This window comes from Cavia porcellus, unplaced genomic scaffold (genome assembly GCF_034190915.1).
Source record: "Cavia porcellus strain 051 isolate PalLab524CR breed Dunkin Hartley unplaced genomic scaffold, mCavPor4.1 scaffold_1, whole genome shotgun sequence".
Classification (NCBI taxonomy): Eukaryota; Metazoa; Chordata; class Mammalia; order Rodentia; family Caviidae; genus Cavia; species Cavia porcellus.
Genome location: NW_026947484.1, coordinates 79741735 through 79762547, shown reverse-complemented (window position 1 = coordinate 79762547; position 20813 = coordinate 79741735). Strand labels below are relative to the sequence as shown.

Genomic DNA, 20813 nt, shown 5'->3' with positions numbered 1-20813 from the left:
CAAGGATACACGGACGGTGTCATTTTACTCTGACAGCCCCCGGATCTGGTTGAGAAGGGATTGTTTCATTATCCTCTTATCAGGGCTGCTGGATAATGATACTCCACACTGCAAAGTGGGGAGCACGGGGAAGACAGGCAGAAAGAGTAGATTTTTAGTGATTGGCAGTATTAAAATTATTCATGCCACAAGGAAAAGGGAAAGATTAGAGGGATAAATGTGCAAACCCTTAAGCAGCTACGTTTTCCTAATACAGGTGGAGTGTGGAATGATGCCCTTCCTAATGGAGAGGCAGGGAAAGGGGGAAATCCTCGGAGTTAAGCAGGAAAGAAAAAAGAAAACCAAGCTCTTTTCATTCTCAACAGGGAAAGAATTAGCTGAAGCATTTCTCTCATTCTCCAGTTAACTTCAGTATCAAGTACAGCCTTCCAAATGACCCTTATGGGGCATTTTCCTTGCTGGGAAACTTTATGGCTTATGAATTTAGATTGGGAGAGCAATTTCCCTCAAATGACAGTTAAATGAAATTGCTCTGAGGTGAAATGCAAAGAACAGCAGAAGGTATCAAGGCCTAAATAATTGCCACTGGGGTTCAAAATTCTAGTTGCCCTGAGTATTAGTCGTTTTCTTCAGCAGGCTTACTGTGGAGTCTTCCTTTGAATTCTGAAAATTAACCACATCTGTATCTTTATCCTCTTGGAGAAACAAACAAAAAGAAGTGCCAAAAATGTGAAAATACTTCAAGGTAAACTAGACTTCAAGAGGGACAACTGTGTTGACATTTTAGTAACAGCCCATTTTTGCTCCTTAACAAAGTGCAGTCATGCATGAAAATGACTTGTTTCTTCTAAACTGAAATGCATTATGGGTTGTAGCACAAAAGTGTATGTACTACTCCTTCAAAATAAAGTATAGCATTTTAACCCTATGAGGGTTTTTGTGCAGGTCCCAAATACTTTATAACAAAGTGTACACAAAAATTGAACCATAAAAAATGATTGAGTAGGATGCATAACTACATTTTAAAAGGACTCTGGTCCATTATATATACTCTTACATCTGGAGCTTAGTTGACTTTGTGGAGATTTATCATTTTAAAGCAGCATTTACCTTTGTCTTTCCCTAATCTTATTAGCATAGTCACATCACAGAATATAAGTAGCCAAAGTGGTTTCCCTGTACATAACCATAGTTCAGACACTGTGTTTTAATACATGTGTAATTGTCCTCACAATCCTGTGAGGTGTAATCCTTATCTAAGATGAAGAAACTGAGATTTGGGTTAATGATGGACCCCAAACACCTTGTTAGTAATGACTAAGGCTAAGTCTCAAGCCCAGGTCCCTTACATTCTTGTTGTATGTGCTTTGTTCTGTTAATAACCACCCTGACACTCTGCAGTGCTCAATGGCTGATGAGGTTGAAGAAGCTAACATTGGCACTGCAGTTCAGCTGTTCCTTGAACTTTTTCCAAGTCCAAAATTCTCCCCTAAGGAGAGGACAGAAAGACAAGATTGAACTCCCCATTCAGCAGAGTTCCCTAGTAATTTTTAATGTCTTTGAGAAACCCAGTTTACCTTGGTTCCATTGATTGGCTGACCCTCTGTGCCATGTCCCTGGAAATACTGCCTGAGAGATGAATGAATGGACAGCCCTCCCCACTCCCATGTACCTAGCAATTAATATTATTTCTCAGGATCCCAATATTACTGTGACACACATAAATGAATTCACAGCCCATGGATATGACTATTTTTCCTTTTTCCATAAGAACAAGTGAGGGCAGTACTATGGCTTTTCAACAACCATAAGTGACTCCAAATGCAAATTTGCTAAACAGCTTAGCGGCTTCAGATCTGCACAATAAATCTCTTCTTGGTGCTTTATTGACAGATGATAGCCTTTCAGCCCAGGATGTTGTACTTGCTGTGGTAAAGGGCGCATATTGCTGATTGCTCACGAATAATCCCTCCAGGCCTGCCTTTCTTCCCCACTATGGGATCAATATGCCTCTGACAAGCATCTGAAATCTTTATTTGGGAGAAAGCACATTTCCTACCAGCTGTTTGTTTTCCAAACCAAATAATTCAGTTAATTTCTTGCCCGAATTAAATTTCAAGGCTGTAAATTTCTCTCGTCAATGCTAAGGTGCTGTTAGGATGAGTAGAGACAGAAATAGGAACAGAATTCTTTCCTTGTTCTCTTTGGAAGTGTAATGGTTAATGCTGTTCTTGTGCCTCTTAAATCGAAGCAGCCTCACCAGCGTTTAAAGAGTGCACAGGGTCCTGATTCACCATGCACACTCTCAGGAGTAGTGATTATGGGCATTTGATCTGAAATCTGGCTTCCTGGTTTGAATTCCAGCTTTGCTATTCACCCACAATGTAACCTCCGCCAGGTAACCTAACCAGAAACTAAATTAGACCTCAAGTTCCTCATCAGTAAACTGGAGAAATGCTTTTAGTTTTTGGTATTACAAGGACTCTATATGTCACAACTATCGGTTCCCTGCTATCTGCCACTGAAAGTGTAGTCCCCAGACCACTTTGGGAGCTTGTTAAAAGTTCAGAAACTGTACTCTTTGGCCTGAAGACCTTGTGAATCAATATTCATCTTACTGTTTTTTTTTAAATTTCACTATTAAAACTTCACTATTAAAATTTCACTATTATAGTGGGGCTATAGCTACCTAAACAATTTTGTATAAGAAAGCGTACTGACTGTTTTAATGTATCTCAGCCTGATAAAAGCATCTCCATCCTTGCCTTCTGACAATGAAAATAGTTACCCAGGAATGCCTGCCTTGATTCTGGGGAGGAATATGACTTAGGCAGTCTTTTTCTGGGGACTCTCTTAACACTTCTTGCCTCCCTGCACTTACACAATAAATATCTCTCAGATGAAGTATCCTCAAGGGTTCCTGTCTGCACGCATTAGTTGTACAGATTAATTGTTTTCATTGGGAAGACATAGCACTGCCAATGAACCCTGATTAACCTGAGCTAGCCTAAAGCTAGCTTAAAGGAACTAGCCTAAAATGCCCTGGTCCTGCTAGCCGATGAGAGAGCATCTGAGAGCCATATAGAGTATACCAACAGATGCTGCTTCACAAAAGCTCTGAAGCCCACTGAGTCATCTCCTCCTACCTCTAATGGAGTCAGGGTAGGGGGACGGTAGCAAGGCAGGTTGAGCCAGAGAGCGAGAGACTGAAGCAAGCAGCAGGAGGGTTGCTCCTGGTCCTCTGCTGCAGGCAAGGCTCATGTATTCATCACCAGGCCAGGCTTTTATTTCCTTGGGGAGTCTACCATCTCTTAATCACAAAAGCAATAAGGACTTCCAATATGTTCCTCGGCCGTGCCTAATCAGTTGTTCCAACTGCCAGTCATCAGCATGTGTCTGGAAGTTCACTTAAAAGCCCTAGTCCAGCTTTGAGCATAGCACTGACCCCCAAGGTGACGCAGACAATGAAGCCCAACCCCGTGGGCAGCCTGTGTGTGCCAGTTAATTTGATCACAACAGTTTTGTTAATATTGCCCTGTATTCTGAAGAGATCTTTTCTCTCCTTTCGCTGCTTTGATTGTTAGGCTGCATTATGGGTCCCATTGATTTTGGGAAAATCATTTTTGAGTGTGAGTAGAAGGAGATTTTGCCTTTTGCAAGGGACTTTGCAATGTTTCCTCTTGAGGTTAAAACTCACTTGTCAAAGCCTAAGTATTTATCTGAAAACATATGTTATGAAAGGCAGGTCTCTGAGAAACCAACAGATAGTCTTAAAATATTGGTGCTGGAATACTGTGTTTGAATGGACAAAATAATATCTTTAGACTGTTGTAATTAAGACTATATTCTGAGTGCATGGTGTATTAAGGTCAGATATTCCTAAACATTAATATAGATAGACAAGCCATTTTCTGTGCCATCATGGCAATTCCTGAGAATTACAGGTCTTTGGTAGAGATCAAGGACAAGTCTATTGAAGCAATAAACTGTCTGACTGCCGTGCGCTGTCCATTTTTATGGATGTGTAGTAAGATGGGAACTGGAAGACTACTGGAAAGTGATCCTGTGTCTCAGTCTGTCCTCCACAGTTTTGTAATTATTTTGGTCACAGGTTACTTCTACAGCCAGCAGTCATGTGCTGGACTTTGCATGAAGAATGCTCGATGTAAACATTGCACTATAAACTTCTACTAGCTTGTAATATTTTTCTGTTCTCATTCTATTTATTATGAAATAGAGGTGAGTTAAGCAGAATAACAAAGAAGCCGCAACCAGTCCTTTCAGTGAGTGACAGGCTATATATCCCAGATATTCCGGCCTGTTTTATTGCAGTTAGTGCTAAATATAACGTCTGCAGTGAACATAGGCCTCTTGGAAGCAGCTTATTTTCTTTTAAGCCATGTAGTAAAGCAGAAAGTGTGCACGTCAAGTTTCCCTGTTGCCCACCGGGTTGTAAACAGCAGGGGCAAGGCTTCCCTTGTAATAAACACAAACACACACATGCAAAACTACCTCCAGGGGAACATAAGTGATGGGTGCATTCAGCAGCTACAACAAAATAAAAAAGAGAACTAACATTTCCACAGTAAAGAAAGGGGGAAAGTTAGCTGTGTTTCCACAGTGTCTCTATGACCTCTTATTATTCCATTAGTTTTTGGAATAGTATATAAAACACCAAGCTCCATGCTGACAAACACCAATATTAAAACTGTTGCCACAATCATTCCAAACAGCTCTATCCCTTGGGTGAAATTATTATTTGGAATATAAGCAGAATTGTGGTTCCCTGAGCTAGCAGAGCATAAATGAGGGTAGTGATTCATAAGGTGACTCTAGTGAGTTTGCAAATGTGCAACTTTTATGGAAGGACGTGCAACACACACACATACACACACACACACACACACACACACACACACACACACACATACACACATACACACACCCTGGAAGGTTGGTGCCTCTTTGAGCTGGTAAGCACTTTCTGACCTCAGTACCTCTCAAAGCCCGGGATGGTTGTGAAGGATGCAGATTTCTGAGGACAAGTATTAACCTGACACAATGATGGTTTACCAGAAATAAACCCTTCAAATTAGATCACACCCCTGTCAGTAGCGTTTTGAGCGGGAAGATGGTAATTCTGTCTCTTCACATGTTCCTTGAAACAGTTGAACTCTTGTTCCATTGGATTAAGCTTTTGGAGGCTGGGTCATCTGGGGTCTTAAGTCTATCCTAGAGAGACCGGAGCAAAGTGTTACTGGTCTAAAAATACAACTCCTTGAACTTTTAAACCCTAAAATCTTTTTGATAATGTGACTTCTCTTTTTCAATCCTGAACTTGATTTCTTTTATTTAAAATAAAAGCAATTTATTCTTTGATATTAGTAGAGTAAGTTCAAAAAGCACAGAGATTCTGTTCTTTGTACATAGCTTTGTACAGAGCGGGGAGTTAAAGAGAGTCTACATAACGATGCTGCTATGATCACACGTCTGCAGAGCAGGTCCCCGACACTGAGAGCCTTTCTGATAGACTCTGAGAGTGACAAGCTCCAGATTCTTCCCTGACATTGCCCCAATTAGCTGATCTAAATGGGCACATACTCAAGTCTGAGGTCACATACAGCTCTCAAAGGCAAGTCTGGCCCTGGGAATGGAGCTCTAACTCACAGCCTCTGGCATGGTAGGTGATGGTGGGGGAAGAAAGGTCCTGTAGCTGCATTTGTGCCTCTTTTTACTGGTTTGTGGTCTTGAGAGAGGACTTATTTTTTTATAAAGGCCAAGTATATTCATCACATCATCAGGGAAATGCCTGGTTTAGTTAAGACTGGAAGTTAAAATGGTAGAAGATTCTGTGCTGGTGTTCGGATCAGGGAAGCACTGATCTCATTAACTTTGATTTAGCAGTGACAGAAAGAGCCTGTCCAAAGCATGAGAAGTACAAGATGCCCTGTCTTGTGCCCTGCTAGTCACCTAATCAGATATTCAGTTACCTGACTCTCGTCCTTTGTGACTAACTGTGTGAACACAGAAACCTTTGCGTAGGTGCGAACAGCACAAGATTGACTAATTATACACTGTCCAGACAGGGAGCTGGCAGGGCACTGCAGTACTCAGGAGCCAGACAGTGAATGTCAACTCGGAGCAAGCTGAATGTGAGCACCTGAGAAGGCAGGAAAGACCCAGGACCCGAGTAACATGTTCCACCAGAGAAACGCAAGCTGTGTATATGCAAGAAGGAGAGCAGGTTCCCTAAAAGCCACCCAGGGAAAAACAAACAAGCTCCCAAAATATGCTTACTGTCAGCCTTTGGTGTTTAGAAAATGTGGCTTCTGTTGGGGTGCAGTCTCATGCTTCTCCTTTGCTTTCAGCTCCCATTTTCTCCAGTAATCACTCGAGCCGAAGTGGAACAGCTGCTGGGGCCGGGCCACCCCCACATCTTGTCAGTCACCCTTCTCCAGGACATAATGTACAGGGGAGCCCCCACAACCCCTCCTCCCAGTTACCTCCACTCACAGCTGTGGACGCAGGAGCTGAGAGGTAAGGCCATCTGTCTCTCTCTGTAATAGGTGTTGGCGCCAAACCTCCCTCCATGGAGAAGAGCTTTGACAGTTGCTGAATTTTATTAATAATCTGTTGGTGGGTTGAGTTGCCCAAAGGTGACATTTTAAAAGTAACATACACAAACCACGTGGACCAAATATCTCACTGTGTTATATTTTTCTGTGGGAAAACAAGTGAAATGGTAATTAAACTACAGTGTTAAGAGCTAGAAAAATGACTTAGAATGTCTCTGTTTTTCTCACTTTCCTCAGTGGATTTTAGAGATTTTAAGGTATTATATGCACAGGTTGAGGTACTTTCAAGATGTAAAAATGTACACCGGTCACGTAGATAGTAGTGTGAGCTTATGTATTAGTTGCCTTTCCATTGTTGAATAAGCAACCTTTTAGGAAGAACAGTTTATTTTAGACCACAGTTTCAGGGTTTTCAACCCATGGTCACTGGGCCCTGTTGCTTTGGGCTTGTTGAAACACAGTACATCATAGCAGGAGTCCGTGGTTTAAGAACCTGTTTGACTCATGGCAGCCAGGAAGCAAAAGGAGGGCCTAACATCTTCTCACTTGACTTCTTCACTAGATCCTGCTTTTTAAAGGTTTCACCACCTCCTGATAGCATCGCTGACTGATAGCCAGGCCTTCGACATGGGCTTTTGGTCCTCTTCAAGATCTGAACTGTAGCAGCTTGGGAGCCAAGCCTAAGAGGGCATGAGATTTTATATGGGTGACCAGAAAGGGACTGTTCACTGAAACTTATATTACTATCATCCTCATAAAGGCTTATAGGTAGGAGGAGAATATTTAAACTGTGATCAAGATAATTTTATTTCTGAGTTCTCCACTGGTTCCAGGAGTATTGGGAAACCCTTCTTATACTTTTATGCTCTACCCCCCATCAGTGGTCCACAAACCAAGCAAGTCTGTTCAGTGAGTGAAAGACACAATCACCTAGGCATCAAAAGAAGATCTTTCCTAGATTGATAAATGGGAAACAACATCTCAGACAGCAGAAGGACATATATAAGAGGTGAGGTAGGGACGCGCAACAAGGCAGGTTATTTATATACACAAGATAGTGGCATACAGGGCGCACAAAACTCATGGAATTGGAAGATACTGGACCGGCTGGCTTGTGTAAACCATGTTATTTTATGCTAAGGAACTTCCCTTTCATTCTGCTGGAAGCACAGAACCATTACAGGCTTTTTGTTAGGAAATAGAATCAGGTTGTCCCTATAGAGAAGAGATTGGGACACCGGTAGAGTTCCTGAAGCTGGAGTGGGAGATGTGGGAAACGGGTGAGGGAGTTGCAGGGGTCCTTGTGAGCAGTAGAATGGCATGAATTAAAGGCAAGCAGTAAGGAGACTTTATTTTAGAGTTTTATTTAGGAGAAAGAATTTCTAATTATTAATATGTATGTGGAATAAAGGGGAGGGGCCAAAATTCATTCCTGAGTTTCACCACTAGAGACTGAGATGAAAATTACGCTACTGGGCTGGGGATTTAGCTCAGCAGTGTAAGTGCCTGCCTGGCAAGGGCAAGGTTGTGAGTTTGATTCCCAGTACCAAAAAAAAAGGGAAAAATTATGCTATTGACAGAAGTTGAAAATACAAGATAAATGCAGTGGTATTGAGGGGAAAAGGCCTTTGGCGGAGAGGAAGGGGAGATAGGAAATGATGAGTTGAGTTTAGGAGTTTGAATCTGAAGTGATGAGAAAAAATCCATATGACGATGTCTGATGGATAATTTCAAATCTAAATGAGATGATCAGTAGAAAACTCAAGAGCCTTGTTTCATCCTAGATCAGTTAGCAAAAAAAATGCACATGGCAACCATCCACCAAGTTCACAGATACCAGAAACAAGCAACCTATTCTCTGGTTACTTCACATATTCCTCTAAGTTGAGATGAGCTTATTTCAGCATTTTGTCTCATTCCGAGTTAGTTTGAAAATACTGTTAGCCATGGACGTTTTACTCTTTCTGACAGAGAATTGTATCTCCCATTGTAGTGAAGTTCACTAGACTCAATGCAAATCTCTTCTTTTCTTCTTCTTAATTGCATGAATATAAGAAGAAAGTCATCACTGTGATGCTTCCTTGCATACATCCTTTGAAACAATATGTGTACCAAAAGATTTTAACCAGGATTGGATCAAAAACAACCACCTTGACAACCCAGTTACTTGAACAGTTTTGTTGAATCTCTGAGAGATGCTAGTTGTGCCTGTGCACAAGTTCTTTAGTAACTCCTGTTACTTAGAGTTTATTATTTTAACATTTTACTTTTTTTTGCATTTGTTTATATTTTTAATCTTTCTTAAAATTTTAAGACTAGTACAGAGAATACCCATATATTAACTACATCCATATTCACCCGTTACTAATATTTCCCCATTCTCTCTGTGTATGTATCTGTGTGTCTCTATCTCTGTCTCTATCTCTCTCTGTCTCTGTATCTCTCTCTCTGTCTCTCTATCTCTGGAAGTCATTTGCTTCCATAGCTGTTATTTCTTTATCACTTGATAATTATTTAGTAGAGCTTTTCTGAGAAGGACATTTTGCTATTTTGCCAATATAGTAATCATACGTGAGATACTTTGCACACTACTATTGTAATAGTGAAGCAATACTTGAATTTTCCCAAATTTGTAAAATAGCATCCTTTGTAGCTGCTGTTTTCCCCCCTTTGTGATGATTTGAGATTCTAATAAGAATCACAGAGTGCATTTGAGTAGATAGACATTCTGGATTTTTTTAGTCTTCTTGAATCTAATGAAGTTTATTATTACTGTTATATATCAGAACATTAGTGGTTTTTGAAGAGCTTGGGACATTTATTTTTTACAGTGTTCCATGGTTTAGATTTATCTGGTTGTTTAGATTTGGAGTTGAGTACTATATAGCTGATGGTGTGTCCCTTAGCTTTTTTGAAAATTATTTTGCTCCTCACAGGGAATTAGGATGTAATGAACCAAAGTGGTAAAGCACTTCTTACATGTTTTTTGGTGTGAAACAAACAGGCTGTAGCACATATATGGATACTCATAAGCAGACAGGCTTCCTTGGAATAGCAGAGGGATTCAGGTTTGGAAGTACAGGATATTGTTAAATGGTCACAGAGGTTGATAGTGTGACCAATAATCATGGAAATGAAGAAGAAGGGAAAATGGAGAGGAAGGATAGTACTTTATGTAGACAGGTGAATGAAGGGGATGTTTGTATTTTCCTGGTGGCTGCTACATTCTTCCCATAGAGTGTGTGACCTGACCCTTCAACAACCCTACTGGAGCACGCAAGTGGGAACGTGGTAGGTTATATCCTTCAATCAGTCTGGAGAGGAGAATGATATGAATCAGCCCTGAATTATTCACTGTGTTTGCTTTAATGACCAGGATAAAAACATGAAGAGGAAATGTGCTTACCTTCCGCTATTGGTTTATGTATCTTTACTTCTGTTTGCCTGGGAAATCCCCCAATAAAAACTCCAGCAGTTTTCTTAACGGAAATAGGTTTATCACACTTTGCACTTTTTAGTGGGACACTGGCATCTTTTCCTGCTTTGCGAGCATTGATTCATCATTTGGTTAATAAAATGGACTGAGTCACTGTCAGAAGTCAGGAAAGGTCCAGAACATCTACCCACTTAGCATTAGGTCCTTTGATCTTAACCATAATAAAATAAATGGAAGTTCTCTTAGTTTGACAAGCTTCCGTTTTTATTTCAAAATGTTACCTGCGTGACACATTATTTCAGTGACTTTAGCAGAACCACAGCATGTCGCCCAGCGAGGATTTGAACTTACCAAAGTTCAAATGGTGTTGTACTATGTCAATGTCCAACACACCAGTCAAGTACCAAGTCGATGGTACTTTACTTTATGGCTTCCTATGAGAGGAACTTGGCAGCTTTGGAAATGTTAATTCACTGGGTTTCATAGTATGTCTGTTAGATTAGTGCAAACAAAAATGATGGGCCTTCCTGTTTGAAATGGAGAAATGTTTGCTGTCCCAGCAGTAGGTCAGGTTTTTGTTGCTCATCTTAGAAATCGTTTATTTCCTTCCTCTTGAGGGATACAAATGTGGTGTGCTCTGCAGGATAGATGACAGAGTTTAAGGAACTGTGGACTGAACTCAGTGTGCTGACTTAGAAAGGTTCTCCTAGAAGCCCTACTTCTGAACCAGAGAAGATGGAAAAACAAGGATACGGTCTCACTGCAGTGTATACAACAGTGCAGAGCATGTGACTGTCTTAGTTACTTCCTTACTGCTAGGGATACTCGACACCAACAAGTTAAAGGAGGAGAGGTTTATTTTGACTTACAGTTTGTTGAGGTTTTAGTCTGTACTAGACTGGTTCCATGACAGGGTGGCACATAGCGGAGGAACCCAGCAGAATAGAAACATGGCATGTGGGCTAGGAAGCAGAGAGGATGAAGGGAGAAAGAGGGTCCCAAACTGTTCTAGATCACACCCGCAGTGACCACCTCTTCCCACCATATTTTACCTCCCAACATCATACCCAGCTATAAGCCCATCAGTGCACTAATCCACCCATGATCCAATCACCTCCCAACACCTCCACCTATAAGCACATAAAGCCTGATCGGAGGGACACCTAGATGTAAACCAGCACAGCAACCTAGTCTGAATCGGCAGAAAAATATGTTCAGAATAATTGTTTGGGAAAAAAGTAGTCAGAGCACTTTTATCAAATAAATAATCCCTATTTCTTGAGTCTCTATCAAGTATTGAGAATTCTCACCATTTTTCACTTAGAATGCATTGTTTTAGTTGCACCATTTCTACACTTATGGACACTTTGATGCACTTATGGTCTTTCTGTGCCTCCCAGCATCCACAGCTGACTTTTCTAAGTACCGTTTTTAAATTCATCATTGGAGCCGTTAATGTTGCCTTCCTAGCCACTATTGGTCAAAACCCAATAGCCATTGTCCATTTAATGGCTTTGTGTTTCTGTAGTTTCTCATTTCTAATCAAGCCAGCCTGCTCACTACTTCTGACTTGCTTTGCATGTGTCTGCTTCCGAATTTAAACTTCAGCTGTTACCTAAAGCTTTCCTTTATTTTCCTACCACGGACCAGATACTTCCCAGCCTTTGGAGCTCAGCTTCATCCTCAACCCAGAGAGCCTCCCCTGTATTTCACAGCAGTCTGGACAGATCCCTGGTCAAACTCCTTGGTTCTTATTATCTGGTTCATGAATTTATCATGATAATGGGGTTATTAGTTTTTGGAAGGCAGGAACTTTGAGTTTTTTCAGAATCTCTAAAATGCTTTTTCTGAGTTATGTCATGGTAGATGCTGTGGAAGGTTTAACAAGGGATCCAATGAGAGGAATGCTAGGAAACAGAAAGACATTGCCAACTTACACTGTCTAGAAATCAATTTGTTTATGAAGAGGACAGGGCTTAATTCTCAGTTTCCACCAGGGTTGTGTTTAAAAGTTAGGAAGGGAGAGAGCAAACAAGAGTGGAGCTGAGAGTAACCTCGTTAGCCACATTGAGGATTTAGGCCTCATCTTGAGTCTGACCAATAAGAGAACCATTGTGACTCTAGAATACACGCCCACTGTTCCTGAGGTCCACCCACAAAGGGTTGAGTGCACTTCATACACAGAAGAAATGACAAAGAATGGGAAAATAGTCCATTTGGTCCTTAGTCAGAAGCTGTATTTCCCAGATTAGTGAGGTAGCACTGTGGATTTTACGCCATTTTCCTTTTCAGTGGAATTTGAGAAGGCAATTTTGTCCTTTTCAATTCTAGGCTTGTCATTTATATAGTCATGGCCTATCAGGGCTTTGAAGAATCACTTACATGTCAAAATAATTTACAGTTTAACTCCGTGTTAGCAACAAAGTGACAAGAGAGCTTAGAACGCTGCTATCAGCCAAAACATAAACTCACTTCTCTCTATTACATTGAGGAAGACTTATGTATGACTGAGAGTTGTCGACATGACTGAGCCTTGTCATATGCTGGCAGTTTGCTTTGTGAGTGTCACACTGAGGGGCTCCTGGACATAATGTCACAGACACTTGGGTGTGTGTATAGAAATGTCCCTCACCTAGAGAGCAACAGATAAACACAGATAAGAAATGAAGTTTGCCAATCTTGAGCACTTGAGAAAAGCCATAGTCAAAATACAAGTGTGAGACACAAAGAGCTCTTTTATCAGCCTGCTTGCATATCATCCAGTAGTATGGTCTGTTGCCAGGCTGCTCACCTCATGTCACATGCCCACAAGAGCTAGCCTTTCTCTTTGGGTACAGAACTTTCTATGTAGAAGTCAAACTTGTCCTCATTTAGCATCCCACAAGGGGGTGAGTTTCTTGACAGCAAAGAATCTTCCACAGAAATTTAAGATAAAAGAAGCAAAATCCAAGATCCACTCCCTCTCCTAAATTACTCCCTGTCCCTCTCACATACAGTCACACACACACCCAACACACCCTCCTTGAGATTTAATGAATACAGTTTTTCCTAATGTGAATACTGTTAGCAGTGCAGAGACAGAAAATTCCCGTGTCCTATAATTGAAAATGGTAATTAAAGATTTGGGTAACTCTAGAAAGGTGATTGGTAGCTTATTCCTTCTTTATTTTCCTTAAGTCTATGGAAAGTTTCTGCTGTTTCTTGATGTTTGTTCCAGGACAAATTGGCCTATCAGTTTTCAAACTTCTTAAATATTGAAAGTCTATGAACACAGCATGCTTTATGTCTCTTCGGGCAAATATAAGTTGGATCATTGGCTTTTGGAGTAAACTTCCTTCTCATACCAGCTCATCACCTTACCAGTAACATCATTAATGCATCCCACTGATTTCTCCCTTAAGAGTTGCACATACGCATACAAGGAAATTCCTTCTCACCAACCTAGTCATTGTGAATGGCTCTGCTGGAATGAGTACATGAATGAATGAGTAGATGAATGAAGCAAAAACACTGTAAATTGATTTTTTTCTAGTCTTCTTTGATCTGCCTCTGATTTAAAATCTGCATGTCTACAAAATTCCTATGAACATAATTTTCAGATTCTAATATGTTTCTTGATAATGAAGGAAGATCAAGAATTAAATCTCCATAGCTTCTTCAGCTTACTGTAAAAAGCTAAAAAAGAATGTGAACCAACTTTATCCCTGCAGTTTCTACAAATACATTCACACCTAATTCAACTGTGGGTCCTTTATAATGTGTTTCAAACCTACTCAGTACCATTCCTTCACCTTAGTTGAAACCAGTGTCTCCTTCCATGTCGTCTGCAGCAGCTTTCTGATGTTTGAACTTGCTTCCCATGTTTTCCTCTTTTACCCCACCAATGCTCAGAGGCCCTTTACTCTATTCCAAAGGAACTGACCTTTAAAATATAAATCAGATAATATCTTTCCTTCGCAGACTCTTTCTCCATCGTACTTGGAATAAAATACAAGCTCCTGTTTGTAGTGTACACGGACCTCAGGAGTCTGGCCTTAGCTAAATTCACCTCCCTCTGCAGCCCCTGTTTTATCTGTGCCAACCACAGAAGCCTTCTTGATGGTCCCAGAAAATGAGAGCTCATCTTGCCTCAGGCTTTGTGGTTGCTCTTTTCCTGGAGTACCTTAACATACTTTCACCAGAACAATGTGACTTGTGCCTTCACTTCCCATGTTTGTCCTAATGGTTTTTGTTTATTTGTTTTAGTTTTGCTTGTTTTTTCTTCACGACTCTAAAACTTTGCTTCTCCAGCTTTACTCTCTTTTTTACCTGGACTGTGTTTCTCATCATCAACATGTCACTCTCTGAAACTACACTCCTTTTTCACTGATTTGCTTTCATTCTACTACAGGGAAGAGCAGAGAAGAATCTCCTGCCCCCATTCCTTGTCCCTCAGAGTTTCTATTGGGGTCTCGAGAATTTGTGGGACAAATGGTGTGGGTGAAGGGAGGAACACTACTGTGATTCCTTTGTCATGTCTGGAAAAGGTGACAGTACCCTGAACACATGATCGTTGTGCTTTTCTGTCCATGTTCTCTATGTGACATCTTACGGGAAGGCAGGAGGTACAAATGGTAGCCTCCATATACACTACGATGAAAGCAGCTTGCTTTTGATACCAGTGTTCGTTAACATTAGATTATTTTCCATGTTTTTTATTTTTAAATAAATTGGTTCTTCTTTTAGCTTAATTTTCATCGCACACCAAGAACCCAGAGTTAGAATGTCTGTAAAAGGAAATACGTTTTTGTAAGTGCCAAGGCAGTCATTTGGCCCTTGGAAGCCAAATCAGCCATCTTTATTTTGTACCCACATTGCAAACAAATCTACCTCATGTTAACCTCAGATGATGTTTTCCTAATCCCCTTGGATTTTCAGTCAGGAAAGTGAGTCACGATAGTAAAAAGGAAGGCTCGAGGTAAAACAGGATTTCTTTTTTTGCAACTGCCACTGTAGAGCATGAGTGTGAAGCAACAGTAGTGCGGCACTGCTGCTGAGCCGTAATACGATCGAAGCATGTCAGTGTATTATTTCCTCCAGTGAGTTTAGGAGCCAGAATTCCCGCAGCAAAAGAGCAAGAGGCATTTTAGCTTGAGTTGCGACACCACGAATCTAGTGTGTCTTGGCTCTGACCTAGGACAGCTGTCTTTAGGACAGCCTCTGCTTACTGTTTTCACAGTGTGACCTGCAAGGCACCAGGGTCTTTCCTTCTCTGTAGTGCAGACAGTCAGAGATTTGGCTGCTAAGAGACCATCTTTCCGGAAGTGAGGGACTTTTGTTTATTACTGATAAGGAGGCTATCGAAGTGAGCAGAAACAAAGAGGCAAAGTTCTTTAGATGAGTCTTTCAACTTCTTTATCTGAGAAATTCTTTGACTGCTTTTCAGGTTAGCTGAAAGAAGAAAAAATTCTCTATTTTGTCCTTATAGTAAACAATTAAGATCCTTTGTTTGAATAAATCTTTCCCCCTCAGACACAGAAATTGTGGCCTTTGAACAAGTATGGTATTGAAAGAAACATTTGCACCAGTGAGCAAATTCCAAGGTGCCGAGGCATAGGCACTGGGACTAAGTTGGGATTTGAGTCTGTGGAATTAGTGGTATATTCAGCATGATAGTTCTTCACAGGAGTGACTGCCATTTGTCGAATACTTACCTTTGCATATTGCTATATGAGGTACTGGAGATACAAGATATTAGCAAATATCCTCCAAGGGTTGATGCTCTTTCCATTGGAAGACCCAAGAGTCCTTCTCTGATTGTGAAATTTAAAATGTATGTTATTTCCTCCAGTTCATCTCTGTAGTCAACAATTGTTGAGTTTTATCTTCAAGAGAAGATGCAGAAAATTCCTTTGTGATTACTGCAGTAGTAACCTGACATCCTAAAGATGAAAGTAAAAGCACATTCTAAATAGCACGTCATTACTAACCAAATCACCACTCGGCTAGTTTCTTTTAAAATTTGTGGATTTCAGTGACTTTAAAAGCCATTTGGCAGTGACTTACAAAAACACCTGGCCATATTTGGCAGAAAAACTGCATTTGAAGTTCTCAACGTTCTTTTGGTGTCTTCTAGAGACTTGTATATGCATTTTGAAACCAAAATGCCTTTTTTTCTCTAGTTTAGCCAAAAATAACACTTTTCCTCTCATTTTTCATCTGGCATTTTCATTAAACTCTGTTACTAATGTTTTCCTTTCATCCAATGCATTCTATTGCACAGCAGATGAATATTCTGTCTGACACTATGCTGACCGAGAGGAAGATTCCTCCCTTTGCCCCAGGACCAGAAGTTGGCCAACTTACAGTGGCCCGAGGGGTGATATCACTGCAGAAACATTTTTTTTTTTTTTTTTTGCAGAAGAATTTTTACATCAAATGTCTGAGACTTCTTTTGGTTGGTGCTTTTTTAAAAGAAGAATTTGGCAGAATCGGACTTTTCTTCTTTCTCTCCCCATCACGTGAGATTCTGAAATAGACAAGCAACCAAGTCACAGCCTATTCTGCAATCAGGATTTTCCAGAAAAGTCCAGCCCTCGCTCCTGTATAATTCTTCTTTCTTACATACTCCATATGTCTTCCCCTTTTCATTTCTACCAGGAGATACAGTAATACCCTGGGCCCCATTTCAGCACTTAGCAGAAAAAGGATACTTGTCTTCCTGGAGCTTTGCTTACTTTATTTTCTTGACAGGAAGCTTCCTCCCCATACCCAAATGGAATCACTTTTCTCCAGAACATTGTGCTTTCTATTTCCAAAAAGCACTTGATCATTCTAATATATGTTTGAGTCATTAAAAGTCCTTGGTAATCATTTCACTTATGCCACCTTCATAGTCCCCATTTCATCCCGCTCCTAAGGTTACCATTCTTGAATCTTGATCTCATCCAACCTCAAATATTATTTGCAGTTAATGTTAACCCAGCCTCTCATAGGATTCAGAAACACTAAGCCTTTCCGAAGTACGAATTTGGCTGTTAGGCTTCTTGGGCACCGTGTCCACAGACAGGCACACGGATTGTGGCCAGCTTTGGTCCTGCTCAGATGGACAGTGTCTCGTTACCCACACTTCCCAGAGGCCGTTTCTTCATTGCTGAAAGCTGGTCTTGATTGTCTCAAAAGCCGAATTCAATTTGCAGTTCCCCCAGTAACGTGCTGTGATTCATTTGGGGACAAATCTGGATTGAACAGAGTCCAAGTGTCTCTTTTGTGAGACAGAAGGGAAGTATAAGTAGATACTATAGTCACCCAGATGAGTCAGCCAGGAATTCATGAAGTGATTCATAAATCGTTATAAAGACCACTAAAGTCTACTAAAATGGAGCTGTCTGGCCATACAAAGTGGGGTATTATCATTGGGGGGTTTTTTAAGATGTTAAATCAAATGTGAAATCCTTAAAACTGTGCTTTTCTTTTTAGGTTTTGAAAAGGATTCCTTTCTCCTCCCTCCACAGTTGGCCAACTGCTAAAGACATTTTTCATTGATTAGTTTTTACAGATGAATTTTAAAACTACCACAGATGATACCCCACGATTCCTTGAGGAAATAAAAAGAATTCCTCCCCCAAATCTATCATAGACCAGTTTGTATCCCTTTATTTCTACTCTTTGGCAGCAAATTAATATTTTTTTTGTGTGTGTGAATACAATGAAACAAGCTGTTCTAATGTTTTCTTCCTTCTTTGGGAGGTCCACAGGCCTGGTGGAAGAAAAAGGACTATCCCAAACACATATCAACATTTAATGTAATTGATCATGTAAACATGTAAATTCTTTCCTTTCAGAGTATTGCCCCCAGAGCAGGGCTAAAAAACTGTCCTACACTGAAGGCTAGAACTGCTTATATACTTAGCACAAATAAAGAAAAATAGTAAATATTGAAGACATGTGCTTGACTTGCAGTATAGTCTATTAGTACATTTTGTTTTAAAGAAATAAACTTGTAAGTTCATGTAAAAATATTTTGGGCTTATTGGTAAGAGAAAGAGCCCTATCTGAAAGGAGCTTCCTAGTTAGGAAGACTGCAGGGTTACACCCAGCTTGGTCATGGAGAACTCCAGTTCAACACTGAGCAAATTCATCAAAATGGAATGGCAGCTCTACTGTTACAGGATTTTTTTTTAAAGACAGTAAGTTACTTACCTACCTTCCCACCAGCCCATGATGAGAATGAAAATCCTTTTCTACTCCTCCCTTACCCCACACCTCCTGGCTTGCTTTGCATTCCAAACAAAGAGGTCTTTCTTTTTTTTTTTTTTTTTTTTTTTTGTATCATCTGTACCAGGGATCGAACTCACGACCGCCTGCCTGCAAGGCAGGTTCTTATGCTGCTGAGCTAAATCCCCAGCCCCAAAGAGGTCTTTCTTACCTCAGTGGGATAAATTGATATCTCCAGAACTAATTTGTGACTTTGGGCAGCTCATTTCACCTTCAGGACCTCTTCTGTCCTCACCCCTAAAAAAAGGTTGTACTCTTAAAAGTACCCTTCCAGCTAGAACATTCCATGATTCTATCAGTTTGTGAACTCAGTACCCTCCATCCAGGAATCCAGTATCAACAAATCAGACTGTTACCTAAGACCAAGACTCAATGCTCCTGGTACTAGAAAATTAGCCAGATGAACAAACATTTTCTTCTCCTTGAAATTTAGTTCTCCTATCTAATTAATTTTAAGAAGCCTAGGTATTAAGAAGCCTAGCTATTATAGTGCTGCAACCACGATCTTACATAGCCCTCAAACAGTGCACCATATGGCAGTGTCAGGGATACCTTAAATGTACATTCTATTTAGATAAGTCATTCCATAAATATTCATTGATCACCCGAAATTCCTAGACATTCCTTAAGTACTTTGATGTTGCTAACTTCCAATGTAAAATTCTTCATAATCCTTTATCCATTATCTCTTACTATTTATAGAGAAACATACCTACAATGCTTATGACAAGAGTTTTCTTTCTGAATTAAGTTCATTGCCTGCGTCCTCTCACTAAAATACAAATTCTAAAAGGACAGAAACATGAGTCCCTCGTTGCTGTATTCCTAGAACTTAGAATAGTGTCAAAAACATGGCTTAGTAAATATATCTTGAATGAATAAATAAGTATTGTCTCACACTTTAGTCCCTGGTGAGAACTGAGATGTCTTAATTTTATACTTAAAATTGAAGCTGAGAGAAGCTAAGAATTTCTTCAAAATTATCCAGCTAGTAAAGGATAGAGCCAGCATCCATACCCAGGTGGGTGTGACTTCTAAATAGTTCATCTTTCTGCATTCAGCTGTTTGTCCTACCATTTGCACATTTTTTGAACCTTAACAATATTCATCTCTGTTGTGACATACTTGTGAAACACTCTTCGATTTTGTACTGCGTTTCCAGGAAAACATGAGCACTTTGTTTCTGGTCCATCCCACTTCATGATTGGGGAGCTCAGTGATAGCAGAAGATGGGGTGGGGAAAACAGAGGAGGAAGGTGTAGAAGGTAAGAAGCGTTGTCAAGAAATTCTCCCAAGGAATCATTTTTTAATGTGTGTATAAGTAAATATTTGCAGAACTCTTTGAAAAAGTCTTCCCTCCCCAAGAGAATCTTTATGAGACTTTAAAACCTGTTCCCCTCTGACTCGCTCCCTTTTTTTGTCTTGGTAAGCCATTGCTCATGCTAAGGTTATACAAACGCCACCACCAAGCCAGTGGAAATGCTTGACTCAGTTCTCTGGTTTGCTTTGGTGTGATCTGTTTCTGGTAAGTGAAGGCTTTTTTTTTTTTCTTTTTTTCTCTTAGTCTGTTATGTGCCTACTTACATAGCAGTCATCTATTTCAAGGATTTGAAAAAAGTCTTTCAGAAGAGGCTAGCGGCCTGTGTGGGTGAAATCTCGGAAGTGTCCTCTGCACATCTATATTGTGGGATGGGGCTGGACTTAGAAGTGATTTCGAAAGCTCTTCCTTCTGACTCTTGTGCACACTATAATTTGACATGAAACAAACTGATGTCACCTTGGCCTGAGGTAGCTAGAGAATGAGATATTCCGTAAGAGAAAAAGTGTAAATAACTATAATTTATCCTTGGCTTTGCAACTTTTGTTTAGCATCAGGAAAATTGATTCGACTTTGATTTAAAAATACTCAGCTTTTTGGGGGAGGAAAATATTCAAAATATATTCATTTTGACGTAAACTCTTAAACGGAAGCTCTGAGGCCTTTCTGCCTTCAACATACTGAGAAAAGTCCATGTTGTTTAGTGAACTTCTGTGGGCTGTTTGTTAGTTATTTGTTTTGTACTAAGTGACCTCAGACTACTTGGTTTCTTGAGTTTACTTGGGTTTTAGAAATCATTTTTCTGGCATCTGTCTTGCTAGGAACTGTTAGTGTTTGTTTCTGGGTCTTCCCAGGAGCCTTGTGAGACTCAGTGTCACCTGCTATGTTCCTCTTCTTTACCCCACCTCTGATTTTTATTTACTATTTTTGTTCTTACCATGAGCTGGTCAACAAGTAACAAAGTCTATAAAAGTTAAATTTAAATTAATAGAGAGATTGTGAGAGTTTTCAGTAAATTACTACATAGTATTTTTACGTGATAAGAAAACTAATTCTAGCCATTGTGCTTGAAAATCAGTCCTATTTATATATAGACTTCTTATCCTGGACTTTATAGTTATGAATTCTCATTTACTTCCTTGTTCCTAGCAGGATGTAGATGGCTCTGATCATTTCTTACCATGTCTCATTTCTCTACAGATCAAAAAATGAAAATTTTTGTATGAAT

General features: G+C 40.1%; 1 protein-coding gene across 10 annotated transcripts in view; it reads left to right on the top strand.

Moving 5' to 3' along the window:
- The window catches only part of Glis3 (GLIS family zinc finger 3), a 429668-nt gene that overhangs the window by 375745 nt on the left and 33110 nt on the right, over positions 1–20813 (top strand). For all 10 annotated transcript variants that reach the window (XM_063250536.1, XM_063250532.1, XM_013155103.2 and 7 more), the window contains one exon: positions 6369–6537. In XM_063250536.1, the coding sequence (XP_063106606.1) occupies positions 6369–6537 (169 nt within the window). The remainder of the gene's footprint in view (positions 1–6368; positions 6538–20813) is intronic.